This window comes from Parambassis ranga, chromosome 17 (assembly GCF_900634625.1).
Source record: "Parambassis ranga chromosome 17, fParRan2.1, whole genome shotgun sequence".
NCBI lineage: Eukaryota > Metazoa > Chordata > Actinopteri > Ambassidae > Parambassis > Parambassis ranga.
In genome coordinates, this window is record NC_041037.1 from 20,362,083 (window position 1) to 20,377,740 (window position 15,658).

The 15,658-nt window shown below is 39.7% G+C and overlaps 1 protein-coding gene across 1 annotated transcript; it reads left to right on the plus strand.

Annotated features, from left to right (window-relative positions):
* The first annotated feature begins 320 nt into the window (after positions 1 to 320).
* On the plus strand, positions 321 to 11,762 carry tgs1 (trimethylguanosine synthase 1). The gene is made up of 15 exons (XM_028428322.1): positions 321 to 497; positions 655 to 722; positions 918 to 1,036; positions 1,131 to 1,206; positions 1,615 to 1,692; positions 2,135 to 2,662; positions 4,710 to 4,824; positions 5,428 to 5,514; positions 6,890 to 7,013; positions 7,332 to 7,617; positions 7,709 to 7,858; positions 8,253 to 8,399; positions 9,449 to 9,665; positions 10,862 to 10,940; positions 11,439 to 11,762. Exons 1-15 carry the CDS (start codon positions 385 to 387, stop codon positions 11,553 to 11,555), a joined length of 2,304 nt encoding a protein of 767 aa, XP_028284123.1. The 5' UTR covers positions 321 to 384; the 3' UTR covers positions 11,556 to 11,762.
* Positions 11,763 to 15,658: the final 3,896 nt, after the last annotated feature.

Below are 15,658 nucleotides of genomic sequence, written 5' to 3' on the forward strand. Positions count from 1 at the left end.
TTTAGTGTGACACAGTCAAGTGTTCGGGACATTAAGCATCCCTGGAAACCTCCGCAGTGATAATGGGTTCCACTCACTAGCGTCATAAAAGTTATATAAATAAAATTGAATTCACTGACATCTATAATAACAAAAGGAAAAACTCCCATTTAACAGGAAGAAACCTTGAACAGGACCCGGCTCATAAGGGGAACCTCCTGCTGACAGTCAGCCGGGTAGAGGAGGAGAAGACAAATAAAACAGATGCATCTATTATTTTGAAAATGTACTAACGGAAGTTCCGGTGCTGCGGTCCGGTTACGTCACAGTGGAAGTGACGGTGTACAGTTGTGAACTGTATCTTCGTGGTTTCGTGTGGTTGTGCGTCTTAAAATCTGTCTCGCCATGATGCTGGAGAGGAGCAGGGTCACGGTGATGGCGGACGTTATATTCGCGATTAGAAATTCTAATGAGAGGGAGGACAAAATTCACTGCCGCTGCTCCAGAGCCTTCGTACAGTGAGCCATCCTTATCTTTTTGACAAAATGTTCCTTTACTCAGATACTAGCTGCCTAGCTAAGTGTGTAGTTTCAACCAAAGGAGCCAAAATCTATTTTAAAAGCCTTAATGTGAACAAATACAATCTTGTATTAATCAGCTGTTTCTCCTATATAGGGATCGAGAGCTGTATCGCTCTGATAACAGACTACTCTTCTCTAACCTGACAGACATTGAAATACGAGGTATGCCATACATCTGCCTATCGACTGCACGGAACACGATCGGATTGAGAGTGATTATTCAATGAAATAGGTCTTCTCCAGCTGGTTCCGATAAACACGCTGGCTAAATGGCACATTCAAAACTGTGAAAACACACACGTCTTGCACAGAACGTTAATTCTTTGAAATACCCTCACTCTGCCTGTACTCACACAGAGTATGAAGAAGAGGGCCAAGATGAGGCTCAGGAGGTGGTGTTGGATGAAGAGACTCGGCTAATGGCCAGCATGGGTCTGCCTGTGGCCTTCGTTAGCTCATCTGACCGTAGAAGGGCGGTAAGTCATTTCTTCTGTAATGCTGTCTGAGATACGATATGAAAAAGGATGCGATGAATAAAAACATAAAGTCAGCTGTTTTGTCATGTGACAGAGGAAGAGTTTGGACACGTTCTGGGAAGAACCAGCAGAAGAGGACAAAGGTGAAAGAGATCAGTTTGACAACAAAGGTATATCAATGGACTTAGTGTCATCATAACAATTGATCACTTAGAGCAGGTTAATAAGTATGGGCAGGACAGCTTATCACAAGAAGAAACATCGTAACCTGCATTAACAGGTTCCTCACAGTAGCTGATCTGTTTGGGCCTTATTTTACTAAGGGTGCATGTTATTAAAGTTTTTGCATGTATCCAATATGCAAGTAGTGTCCAAATAATTTTCTTTGATTGCACTTAGTAGTGAGTAGTAACATGCACATATATTTAACATGCACATATATTTTTTCACTAACTACAGAGAAGATTAGGCATATTTGACTTGTTTTTGTAATTGTCATTGTATACACATATTATTGTTAATATTTTAAATGTTCTGCTTCGATTTCATTTGACACCACCATGTGTTTTCTGCCCTAGCTACTGAGAATGAAACACATGATCCACCAGTGGATGCAACAGAAGGGCTGCAAGATGTTGGCTGGGAAACCTACTGGGGTAAAGAAATTGACAATGATCTCTGTAGCAGTATTACATTATAGTATATGAGCCCAGTTAAATATGCAGCCCAGGAGTTGGGTATGTTAACATACATCAGGCAACATGTGGCTTGAAGTCTGAACTCTTCTTCTAGTCATGTGCCTTTTTCAAAATCTTCACTAGAATAAGACAATAAAATGTAAAATAACACTTTTACACTGAACCACATAGTGATGCATGCATTGACTCTCAGGAGGTTCCATGTCTGATAGTAAACTTTGTTTAGCTGTTGATGATATAAATTACTACATCATCATCATGTGATAGATTAGTCTGGAATTTCTCATGATAGGTGGTTATATATGGCGTTTAATGGGACAAACCATTTATCACCTCAAACAAAATATTTCAACAAAACAAATGACATATTGCATTTTCAATTCCTTCTTATCTCCCAAAGTTCAACATGGTGAAACTCTGTTGTGGAGCAGCTGGCTGCAAAAATACCCAGAAACCGAGAATTCAGGAGACTTAAGTACAGTGACTGCTCCTTGGAACAGCCCAGCTACAAAGGCTGCCTGGGACACACATGCTACAGAGACCTACTACTCGTACTGGGAGCAGTATTCATACTGGGCAGCACAAGGTTGGACCACAGAGGTGCCTGTCTGCAGTGGGATTACTGATAGGGAACAAGCAGACAAGGTGGACGGCATTCAGGCATACTCAGAGGAACAAACTGTAGCTGGAAACTTACAGAAAGAGGAGGATGTCAAATCTTTGAATGATAAGTTTGGACAAAGTTTCACACTAGAGGAAGGTTGGAACTGTGTGATTAGCTCAGAGACAGACAGTGAGTATGTGAATGTTACTGATGGAGCGAACCACTCTGAAGAAGAGCAGTGTGGCTCTAATGGTCCTTCTGATGGTGGGAGTGATTGCAAGAGACCTGCTGCCTCTTCACAGCACAACACCACTGGACAAACAGGTATTCCTCTTGAACACTTATTTATTTGATGTCTTTTTATGTTTTTGATACAACATTTTATTATGTTATTTTTAAGGATTTAAAGGTAGGGTAGGAGGTTTTGAAAACTCAGTGAGAGTCAGCCAGATTTTGAAAGTAAACACACGCCCCTTTCTCTCGGAGCTCACCCCGAAGCCACGCCTCCCAATGACATGGACGCGCATTACCTGAAGACGAGCTGCGGTCTGTGACTTCAGCCATCATGCACGTACCTCTCTGGTGCGCGCAGAGCAGGAAGAGAGTGACAACCAGCCAATACTCCGCACAGGGTCCACCCGGAGGATTGGCTGATGTTTTTAGCGTTTTATAGCTTCCGCAGGTGATCAATATTCTTCATTTTAATGAGAACCTGTCGAACTAATGGGTTGCTATCAGATTGTAAAGAGAAGTTGCACTAATTTAACAGAAAGTGCATCAGAATGAAATCTCCTACCCTACCTTTAATACTCATTAATCTGACATGCTTGTAGAGGACAATGATCAGAAGCTGTGTCTGCTCACTGTCAAGTCATTCGTTTATGAACAAGACCATTTACTGCCCAGCTTCATCTGGTTGGAGGCTTGTCCCAGCAACACACTGACAGATTCGGAAACCAATTTATAAAAAATCCTAGTCTATTATAATACGAATTGTATTGGTTTGTTTTGCTTTATTATAGATCCCCATTAGTCTCTGCCTCAGCAGCGACTATTCTTCCTGGGGTCCACGTTTACAACATTAAAAATACAACATGTACATTTAAAAAGGTCCTATGCTAATCTAAATATTCACATCATGATAAGCATACACATACATGGTCAAGTGTTCAAAAGACAATTATCCTGAACCCAGCAAAACAACTCAATCGTAGTTTGTAGAACTAGGACTGACATATAAAGTGTTGTTACAAAATTTTAAAAATATTAAGTTAATCAAACTTAACCAAATTCCAAAGAAGTCTCTTTCAGTAAAACACCTTTTCTCAGTCTTTTCCTGAAACTTTCTCTGCTGGTGATTGAAACCAAATATTGTGGGAGTTTATTCCAGTAAGCAATTGCTCTGTACAACGTTCTTTTTAAAGCGTCTGATTTGGGTTTGGGTAGGGTGAAAACACCTCTCAAGGCTTGTCTAGTGCCGTAGTTGTGACCTTCGCTGGCAAGCACCAGCTGAGAAAAGAGACAGGAAGTGCTTAGCGGATGTATAAATGTTTTTTAAAAACAGAATCAGGCTACAAGCTAGTCTGTCACCAACTCTCATCCATGACAATTCATTATGCATTTTTTAACACTGTACCTGAGTGCAGAGCAAGTCTTGCAGTTCTGTTTTGAGTTAACTGAATTTGATTAGATAGCACAAGGGATTTTATTACTTGCTTAGTAGTTAAAAAATAAGCATTTCTTCTAATATGATCTCATTAATATGAGTAGTCCAAGAAAGTGTTTCATCAACAGTAGTCCCCAGCAGTCTGGCCTCCTTGACTTGTTCAATGGTAGCTCCAAGCAATGGTAGCTCAGAGCTTAATTTGAGCCAATGACATGGCATTTGGTTTTTGATACATTTAATTTCAGCTTATTTTCAGTTACCCAATTAGAAATCTGCATTAACTCATCCTGAAGTACACAGCTCAGGTCTGTATCATTCCTTGCCAAGGCATCCTTTTTTAATACTCGGATTAAAAATGTGACAAATAGGACTAGCTACAACTGCAGCTGATTACTTTAAAAGTCTAAATTATCATAACCACAGGGCTTGTAACATTTTAATTCAGATATTAGCTTTTGAATTTCCAATATATTCGTTTCTGAGAATTCAAATTTGCATTCTTTATGCTGCATGATATATTCTTTTATGATAGATTCCAATAACTGACCATTTACAGGTGATATGTCTTTTCTTATAGAATTTACTTTATTTATGTAATTTCTTAAAGAATGATATTCTTGCCAGTCATCGGAGTTCCCTGAATTCACAGCAGTTCCTTTTTGTGCTGACAGATACAGTATTTTGTATGTTTTTTTTTGTTACCAGATTCTCAGAAAACTGCTGACAGACCACAAGGGTCTGGCAATAAAATGTCGGATAAGGAAGATGATGAAAATAATGATGAGCCCCCAGGAGGAAGACGTACTCAAGTTAAACGCAGGTGAGTCTGCACTACATGTGTAACAAATGTGGTCGAAAACCACTAAACAGGCCATTACCTCTTCCTCGGTCATATGCATGGTTCTGTAAATAAGTCACAACTTAAAAGTTTTACTTCATCAATACAAAAACATTCTCTAAATATTAAGGTTCGAGGTGTTAGTTTCTCTTTTCATAGTGTGGGCAACTGTCAAAATTTCTTAACATGTATTTCAAATTGCATAACTACATTGATGAGTGTGCTGGAAAAATGAGTTAGCAGAAGAATAAACCCAAAAGGCGTGGGCGTTGAAAGCCGCAGAGCTCTGAGGAGTACAGGTAAAAATGGTCACTGGTGAGCAGCACTTCACCATGCCACCATTTTTGCCTGTGATTTTAGTTACAAAGCTTTACTTGTGTTTTGTAGCACATCCCAATTAGAACACAATGTTTCTGCTGATGTGGCATCATAATATCAATGATTTACAGCACATAATGTTTCTTAACGCAGTTTAGTTCAGAAATGACAATTATTATAAAACAGAACGTTTGTCCCTGTGTTCAAAAAGATGCAGATGTAATATTTACCTTTGTTTTTATTATTATTGTGTGTATTTTTCTGTAGTCATGAGTTGGATGTAGAGGAGTGCCCGCATCTGACGGCTAAGCATGCTTGGAGTAAACTGGGACTCAAACACAACAAAGAGCCCAGGTAGGTCTACTGCTGCTGGGTTAGTTGCTTTTGTGTCTTTTGGTTGGTCTGCTAATTGCAGAGACTAGAAAAGCATTTCCTGAAGAAAATGCAAGTTTTATTGCTGCAGCTGAAGCATTGCTTTGAATGCTGATGTGAAGGATTGCTCTGGAGAATCTGCAATCTGAATTTGCTGAAACACAGTTAAGAATTTGAAAAGATGAAGATGAAGATTTAGTAGAAGAGTAGTTAGAAGTAGAAAATCTTAATATTATTAAGATATGAAACAGACACTGCTGAAGACAAGAACAGTATGAAGTCATGACCTTAAATAGCCTGGAAACATACCATATGGAAGGTCTGAGGCTGGAACAATACCATAAGTCTAGTTAGTTTAGTTAGTTTGCTTTCCAAATTTTGTGGTTGAACCACATTACTGTTTTGAATGTTGCATAGATCTGGACTCTCCATTGTTAGGGTTTTCAAAAAACCTTATTAGGTACACCTGTTAATGCAAATAGCTAACAAGCCAATCACATGGCAGCAACTCTGCATTTAGACATCTAAACGTGTCGGAGACGACTTCAAAACCTGTTTGTGACATGGTTGTTGGTGCTAGATGGGCTGGTCTGAGTATTTCAAAAACATCTCTAGTGTTTACAGATAGTAAATAATAGTCCAAAAAAGGCTATAGTCCATAAAAGTAAATAATATCTAGTTGGCAGCAGTATGGACAAAAATGCCTTGTTGATGTCAGAGGTCAGAGTAGAATGGGTGGAAGAGCACTCTGGGTGCCACTCCTGTTAAGAACAGGAAACTGAGGCTACAGTTTGCACAGTCTTACCAAAATTAATAGAAGATTGGAAAAAAAGCTGCAACATTCAGATGGTAGGGTAATAATCTGACTAACCCTTGTGCCCTCCTCTGGCATTTTTGTACATTTTATTCTACTACTAATACTACTCTAATACTGGAATACAGTGGAGTACAGTGCCCCTTGAGTCACTTACTCACATTAATTTGAAGTAATAGTTTCCTGTATGACATATCAACCTTTTTTATTTGTTGGGATGTCCACTCCTGGCAAGATTGACAGCTGTCTTGAATGCTTTCCACTTGTGAATAATCTTTCTCACTGTAGAATGTGATGATTAGCAGATCACCAAACTAAATCCTATGGAAGCAGTATGGGGATACTTAGTATTGAACACAGTATTTTTTTTTTTTGTTAAATAAATAATGACACTGAAAAAATGTTTGTCTGTGTGACTATGATCAGATCATTTTTATTATGTTTTTAGATATAGAGCATAGTATTAAACAATGGGGTACTCACCAAAATGTGTGATGAAACATATTCCATATGTGAGGTTGTATTTGTGCTTGTGTGTCTCAGGTTCACCAAGGTGCTGAGCTTTAAAGTTCCAAAGCATGAGAGCAAGAGGGTTGTCTGCAGAACCAGCAAACATAGCAAGGACATCAAACAGCCACTTAGCCAGGCCAACACCTCACTCTACAAGGTACTTGCCATACCCGATATATAAAGGGTTCTCTACCTCCATCCTTCTGCAAAGGTAGCACTACTCCGGGTGGTTTAGCTGTTGTTCCTATACCAGGTGGCATATGCAGTTAACCTGACACAACAGGGTTTTTTTCTATGCAACCATCTGAGAAGTTGCTCTAGGAAAATATTTGCAAAGAAAAGGTTGAAATCAAGTGATTGGATGAACCCTCTGTAAGTCACTGGCTGTCACTTGCTACCTTCAACCAATCAGACCCACAAACATTCAGTAGGAGAGATTTCTGCCTTCACTTACAGAAGCCTGTTTGTTTCACAGGTCCAAACTTTCCTTCAAAAGGTTCAGAGAGAGGCTGAGATGATTCAAGACGAGCCGTGTGACATAGGAGATGAAGGAACACCTGAGGATGATCCTTCCCTTCAGGAAGAAGTTAAAGGAAAGCAAGAGAAGAGCAAGGAGATGAGGGGTGATGATGAGAAAGAAGAGGGTACTGCATGCAATCTACAAACAGAGAGGGGAAAGTGTGTGAGCTTTGAAACTGGATCAGTTGATAATACAAGGGTGGAGCAGCCTGGGGATGTTCCCCTGTCTGATATACCCGAAGGTAACCTAGTTTCTGTCAAATGATACTTGCCGAAATAGTTGGACCATGCTGGTAATCTAATGATAAAGTAATAATGTGAATCTCTGCATAGGGAGGAGAGTTGAAAAGCCAAAGAAGAAGAAAAGCAAGCGAGGTATGAAGATCCCAGCAGAGATGGCAGCTGAACCAGAGCTGGCTAAATATTGGGCTCAGCGCTATAGACTCTTCTCTCGCTTTGATGAAGGGGTCAAGCTGGACAGAGGTCAGTCTGCAAGATACATATATGATATATCCTAGTGCTATCATTAACAAATGAAATACTTCTGTTTGGGCTTATGGTTCACCCTGTGCCTGGCATTAGAGCAGACCTGAGGGTGTCCCAACACAGTTAAGACAAAGAAACAAGGTTCCTTTCCAATAACAGTCTTTTATTGTCAAGTGATTTCTGTCTTTGTAAATATCCATCCTATTTAGTATTGCTACTTTTTGTGCACTAAATGTTAAAACTTAATCACATATCAAATCCTCCCTAATTTATCTGTGTAGAATGGCCATTAGAATAGCTGTGAAATGCTATTCTGACATGAACAGACAGTTGGAATAAGATTTGCAAGTGAGATGCTCTAACAGTCCTGCATTGCCACATTGTATTTTAGAGGGCTGGTTCTCTGTGACACCAGAGAGGATTGCTGAGCACATTGCCCTTAGGGTGGAACAGAGCTTCCCTGACTCTGAGCTGGTCATTGATGCCTTCTGTGGTGTGGGAGGAAATGCCATCCAGTTTGCCCTTACTGGAAAGAGAGGTAAGTGTATGGTGTGTGTGTGTGTGTATGGTGTGTGTGTGTGTGTGTGTGTTGATGAAGAACCCCATGATTGACCTTTTCCATCACTGCTCCATTGATAAACATTTGTTAATATACACTGCTTAAAAAATGAAGGGAACACTAAAATAACATATAGTGGAATATGTTGAAAACAAAATAACATAAAAATGATCAATGTAAATCGAAATTATTATCCCATGGATGTCTGGATTTGGAACCATACTCGAAATAATAGTGGAAAATCACATTAAATTCCTATCAGTCAGGGTACCTCTGGCTAGCACATGGAGGGTTGTGCAGCCCTCCAAATGCCTCCTCACACCACCAAACCGGTCATGCAGGAGGATGTTGCAGGAAGCAGAACGTTCTCTACAGCGTGTCCAGACACGTCTGTCACATGTGCTCAGTGTGAACCTGCTCTTATCCATGAAGAGCACAGGGCACCAATGGCAAATCTGCCAGTCTTGGTGTTCTCTGGCAAATGCCAATCACCCTGCACGGTGTTGGGCCATTGTTGTTTTTTTGGGAGACAATATGTTTCATTTAGGTTTTATTGTTGCTCACTGTAATGTCATGTACCACCTACCAAAAATCGTTGCCTAATTATTCAGTGAAAGTGGCCTCTTATAGCAGGATAATATGCCCTGCCACACAAAAAATGCTTTGGAAGATTTAGAGAAAACTTAGTTCAGGTGTTGACTGACTGAGCATTTGTGAAGCATCATAATAACAGTCTAGAAACAGATCCATCGACACCTAACTTAATCCATAACCCTGTTGCCTGATTCCTTCAGAGGCGTGTGGAGGGGAACTTACACAATATCAGCTAAAAAGTGTCTCTTAGAAAAGTGTTGAGTTGTGTCATCTTGTGCTGACATTATAAACCCAAATGTGGCATAATGGTATTTATGGGAACTAGTCATAGCTCTGACAGTTCCTGTGACTATGTACAGATGTACGCATTTTGGGAAGATGAAAGACTTTCCTAAACTCTAACTTTCTCTCTGTCTCCTCTTCTCTGCTCTCAGTATTGGCTGTTGATATTGACATAGTGCGGCTGGACATGGCGCGTCACAACGCTGTAGTATATGGCGTTTCGGAACGAATCGACTTCCTACAAGGGGACTTCCTTCAACTGGCACCCACTCTTCGGGGTGATGTGGTCTTTCTGGCACCGCCATGGGGTGGCCCAGACTACCTGTCTGCTGAGGTTTTTGACATTAGGACCATGATGGAGCCTGATGGATATCCTTTGATGTAACAGTAGACTGACACTGCTGTATTGTATTTTTTAATGCACTATAATTAATTATATTAGCACTACATAGATGAACGACATAGGCAGGTGTTGACAGACAGTGGGCTTTTCAGGGGGCCTGATGCAGGTCAGGATGCTAATCTGGAGGGAGAGAGACCTGCAGAAATATACACAGAGAGAAAGTAGTTGATGCAGTGTGTGATGGGAAACCAGTATGATGGACGGAGTAATAGTCTAAATGGGAGGAGACTAGACTATGAAAAGGATAATGGATTTAGGAGTGAGGAAGGGGTAAAGGTGGTTAATGTTATGAAGGTGGAAATAGGCAAATGGGTAACATTATTGATGTGGGAGGTGAAGACTTGAAGATGGTACCCAGACTCTTTACCTAAGGAGAGGAGCAGATGGAGGAGTTATTAATAGTGAAGAGAAGTTATTGAGTTTGTGTATGCAGATTTCGTGCCAATTAAAAGAAGTTCTGGTTCTCTTTTATATCTTTTTAATTTTAGGATGTTCGAGGTGAACCAGGATTTTACTTCAAGGAGGCAGTTGTTGAGGGAGGAAGCTGGGAGTTTGGTGTTTAGTTAACCGGTGGTTAGAAAATAGAGCTGGGTGTCATCTGCGTATCAGTGGAAGTGAATATGATGTTAGTGGAAAATGTGACTGAGGGGGAAAAGTTAAATAATGAACAGCAGGGGCCCTAGGACAGAGCCCTGCGACCGACAGCAAATGGATGGGAGATGAATGAGTTTACCTGAATAAACTGAGTGTAGTCTGAAAAGTATGAATGGGACCAGTATTGTAGTGCTTGACGGTACCCTGCCTTTTTTGGCCTGAGGATAGTTAGTGTGTCTAATGTTTGTTTCAGATAATAATTGACCAGATGGAATTTTTTATGTGGATACTGAGGGTCTCCAGAAGATGTCTTTTGTTTTGGTGACTTGCATTGTATGCGAAACTGTGCATGTAAAATATCACAGTCTAAATTACTGTCACAGAATGTTACTGTGAGTTGTGAAGTAACACCTCCCTTAAATACAAAATATTCAAGTGGTACAAAATACCACCTGAATAAATAACACATTACTACTCATTTGAATACAAATAGGATAAAAGGATAAGTGTTCTTTACTTATAAATTGATCTTTATGAAAAGGTGGTTTTTATCCTTAACAGATGACACATTTGAAATATTCCGCCTGGCCAAAATGATATCGGACAACATTGTGTATTTCCTGCCTCGTAATACTGACATGGATCAGGTAAGACCATATGTAGTTTATGACTGGGCATGTACCTACAGTGTACTTATTCTATAATACATACACCGTTGCTGTTAATTTAAAACTTATAATTATGCTATGCCTGTACTTGTGTGTCTTTAAAATAAATATTTACTTTATTCATCCCTGTAGGAAAATTAGGTTGTAGTAGCAGCAGCCTATAGCAAAGAAGTAATAATAATATAATAAAATAATAATAAATACAATATGTAACGGAAAAACTCAACACTCAGCAAACACATGGCAACATGTGTGTGAACATAATTACACGGTTAATGTAACTGAAGAAGTGTAAAGTGGATCTTAGATGATACATAAGGCATATATATATATAGGGCATATATATGTGTCAAATATATATGTTTTTTTAACCCATTTCTCATGTGGCAGTGTTGAACTGTTAGCTGTTGATTTGGTCAGTACAAACATTATTTTACTGTCTGTAAATAATCGATATTCATGTCTCCTTTGACACAGATAGCCTCCCTGGCTGGTCCAGGAGGAAAGGTTGAGCTGGAGCAGAACTTCCTCAACAACAAGCTGAAGACTGTGACTGCTTACTTTGGCAGTTTGATTAAGGTGGAGAGCTTGTAACTTATAAATCAATGTGTACAACACTTCTGTAAGGACCTTCTAGACCGCATTCCCATTTTGACTTAAAAACTACAAATTGTAACAGTTTGTTGTTGCTTATACTGTTAGGCGAAACTAATGTAAACAAAAGTTTACAAACAAATGAACAGCGCAAAGAGCATTTTATATTTTTTACCTTTGACCAAATAAATGTTTTTTCACAATGTTGATTCTCTCTTTTGGTTGTCAAACAATTCAGCTAACAGAACATTTTAATGAGAAACTACATTATATTGATAGTCATATAACCTGACAGACAAACAAACAGCAAGTGACGACAAATTGATGCATTAAACAAACTTTGAACTCTTTAAATGTTGTTCAACAACACAAGACAATTTTAACTGTTGCCAGGGCTAAAAAAAAAAATATATTTTTATAGTTTATATTTTGTTTGACTGCCATTAGCCTTGATGTCAGTATGCTAAAGCATGCATTTGTAATGACATCATTTTAATAAGCTTTTGCAATGTCACAGCGCTTCCATGGCATTTTGTTATTACCCCAGAGTTCACTCGTTATGAATTTAATTTCTGAATAGTCTAACTTAAAAGTAGTTCTCTCAAGTCTACACAGCTGCTTAATTGATGCATTATAAGCTCCATCAGGTTGAATGGGAGACATCTGTGCACAGCCATTTTCAGGTCTGGACTCTGGCTGGGCCACTCCAGGACATTCACGGTGGAGTGGTTCTGAAGCCAATCCTTTGAGATCTTGGCTGTGTGCTTCGGGTCGTTGTCCTGCTGATAAAAGAACCTTCGCCCCAGTCTGAGGTCATGAGCACTCTGGAGCAGGTTTTCATCCAGGATATCTCTGTATATTGCTGAATTAATTTTTCCTTCTATCCTGACTAGTCTGCCAGTTCCTGCTGCTGAAAAACATCCCCATAGCATGATGCTGCCACCACCATGCTTCACTGTAGGGATGGTATTGGCTGGTGATGAGTGGTGCCTGGTTTCCTCCAAACATAACGTCTGGCATTCACACCAAAGAGTTCAGTCTTTGTCTCATCGGCACGTGTTGGAGAAACACCGTACCTCCTTGGAAGGAACAGTGTTCTCAATGCAGAACTTAACATAGTCCGTTATTGTGTTGATGTCCTCCCAATGTGGGTCATAAAGCTCTGTCCATACAGTGGTGTTGAAGCAGTCCCTGAGAGCAGCCTTACTCTCCTCAGTCCATCTCTTCACTCTGCGTGAGACAACAGGAGTGTACACAGTCTGCAGATGGACTATGTTATGGTCAGCTCTTCCCATGGGAGGGAGGGGGGGATGCAAAATATGCCTCCTTGGTGTTGGCATAAAGCAAGTCCAGTGTTCTATTGTCTCTAGTGGGGCAGGTGACATACTGAGTGATATCCATCTTCAACTGCTTATCCGGGGCTGGGTTTCCATCTGTGTGTGTACTACCGTTCAAAAGTTTGGGGTCACTTAAAAATGTCTTTATTTTTTTTTTAAATAATGTTTTTTTAAATAGATGACATTAATGTAATCAGACAAACAGTCTAGACATTGTTAATGTGGGAAATGACTATTCTAGTTAGAAACGCTGATTTTTAATGGAATATATACAAAGGTGTGCAGAGGCACCAGCAGCCATCACTCATGTGTTCTAATGGAACATTGTGTTAGCTAATCTTGTTAAAAAGGCTCATTGATGATTAGAAAACTCCTGTGAAATTATGTAAGCACAGCTGAACTGTTATGTTATGTTATGTTATGCTATAGAACTGGCCTGCACCCCAAAATTCTGTATTGTAGAGTAATGCTCCTATTAGAGTTGGTCCAGTTGTATATAGCTTTTGTATGCATTATGTTGTTGACTACATTTTTATCAATGGGTTATCATTTTTTCCAAAGGTTCTGCTGCTGCAGGTTTGCTCTACTTACACTTTTAGTGGCTAGTTTAAAATCTGGCCAAGATATCCAAATGGTGCCATGTTTTCTCTTTGTTTTTTCTTACAACTCATTCACCTCCACGGAGTTAAAAATGAAAGCAAATAAAAGATTTGTACTTTTATTTTACAGGTGCATCAAAAGCATCAAAAAAGTTTCAAGACAATGAGAAAAGCACAACAATATAAAAAAGAACAGCATCTATAATATGAAGTAAAAGCACTGAAATACTACAGTAGCTCATCAAACAGAAGTGTGCCATTCAGTGTCAAACAGCATGCCAATATGCTACAGTGCAGTCAAATGAATACAAATGCAGTACAATCAAATGTCAGGATGTCAGCCACAGTTTTCTGTGTGGGTTACATGTCATATTTCATAACAACTTAAAGACAGCTCAGGTTTTCAAAGACATTCAACATCAGAGGACTCCAAGAGTCAGCTTCTCCACAACCCCCTTTCCAAAAATGTTAGGACCTTGTGAAATGTGTTGTGAAATAAAATTAAAAGGAAACTGATTCCATATTTGTATTCATTAGCCAGGGGTTTTAGAGCAACACAAGCTGCCAAACAGTCTTCAGGGAAGGTCTTGTTTATCTCATTAAGACAATGACAAACAATTTTTATGTATCCCAGCAGCATGACTACTGAAGCATTTGGCTAATGAATACAACCCAACCAGTGTGCCGTGGCACATCATTGTGCCATAGAGATCATTGGGTGTGCTGTGGGAAATGATCCAGTTTTACTTAATTTGTAGGAAAATTGTTATTCATTTACTGAAAAAATGTCTTTGTTTGTCTATGTCAGCACTGTACAGTGACAGGCAGGACAATTAAATACCCCCTAGTTAGATAAGTGAACTAATAGATTTTTGTGTCAGTGCATGCATTGTCTTGGTCTAGCAGTGTAACCGCTACCTTAACTGCAGTCAGTGTGTGTGTGGCGATTGGGGTGAACTCTGCTATAAACTAGATAAAAAACACAAGGCTACTTAGTCAGTGTAATAAAAGGCACAGACCTGTTGTATGGAAAAGAGTAATCTTAAAATGACCGTTTTTGTAATCTGGTTAAATTAATTTCAGTGCTGTGCCGTGGGATTTTTTTTTTTTGCAAAAATATGTGCCGTGGCTCAGTACAGGTTGGGAAACACTGCTCTACAGAAACAAAGGAAACTTACAGGAAAACAAACTTATTGACATTTGTCACTCTCTAAATACTATAAAAGAAAAAAAACACTCAATGGGAGGAACTCATTCATAGCATCCTGTCAGTACAGTGGTTACTTTGTGGCCCTTTACAGAAGTGTTGCAGTTTCCTTCCTTCACAGACACAATGAAGATAATCAGTTTCGGCTTCATCTCTTCTCTACAGGAGTTGACTCACAAAGACTGGAACCAGGAGAATATCATACCGTAATAACATCAAAAGTGAAAGTAAAGTAAAGTACTAAAGTAATCCAGCTGTCTCCTAGTGTTTTTTCTTTTCTGTTATCTCAGATATTATATTATTCTTATGAATGGATTCACTTGGATTTCTCTTGGTTGTCAAAAGACTTGGGGTGACACGTGTTACGATTTCCATGATCTTACGTCAAACCCGCTATGCGTTAGGGGGCGCCATTTTTCCATGTGCATTTCAAAACTCAGATTTTTTGTGTGAATAAAAAAGAAATAAAGGAAACACCTAAACAACACAGTGTAACTCCATGTCAATCACACATCTGTGAAATCACAACACTGATTGTGAATCAATTTCAGCTGCTGTTGTGCAAATGGAACAGACAACAGGTTTAAATGACCTATAAACAACCCCTATAAAGGAGAGATTCTCCAGGTGCTGACCACAGACCATTCCTTCTCATCCTTTCTGCCTGATGTTTGATCACTTTTGCATTTTGTCAGTGCTCTCACCCCTAGAGGAAGCATGAGGCAGTGTCTACAACCCACACAAGTTGCTCAGGTAGTGCAGCTCATCCAGGATGGCACATCAATGAGAGCTGTGGCAAGGAGGTTTGCCGTGTCTGTCAGCACAGTGTCCAGAGCATGGAGGACTGCACCACAGACTGTCCAGGAGCTGACTGATGCTTTAATCCAAGTCTGGGAGGAGATCCCTTAGGAGAACATCCACCACCTCATCAGGAGCATGCCCAGGTGTTGTAGGGGGGCC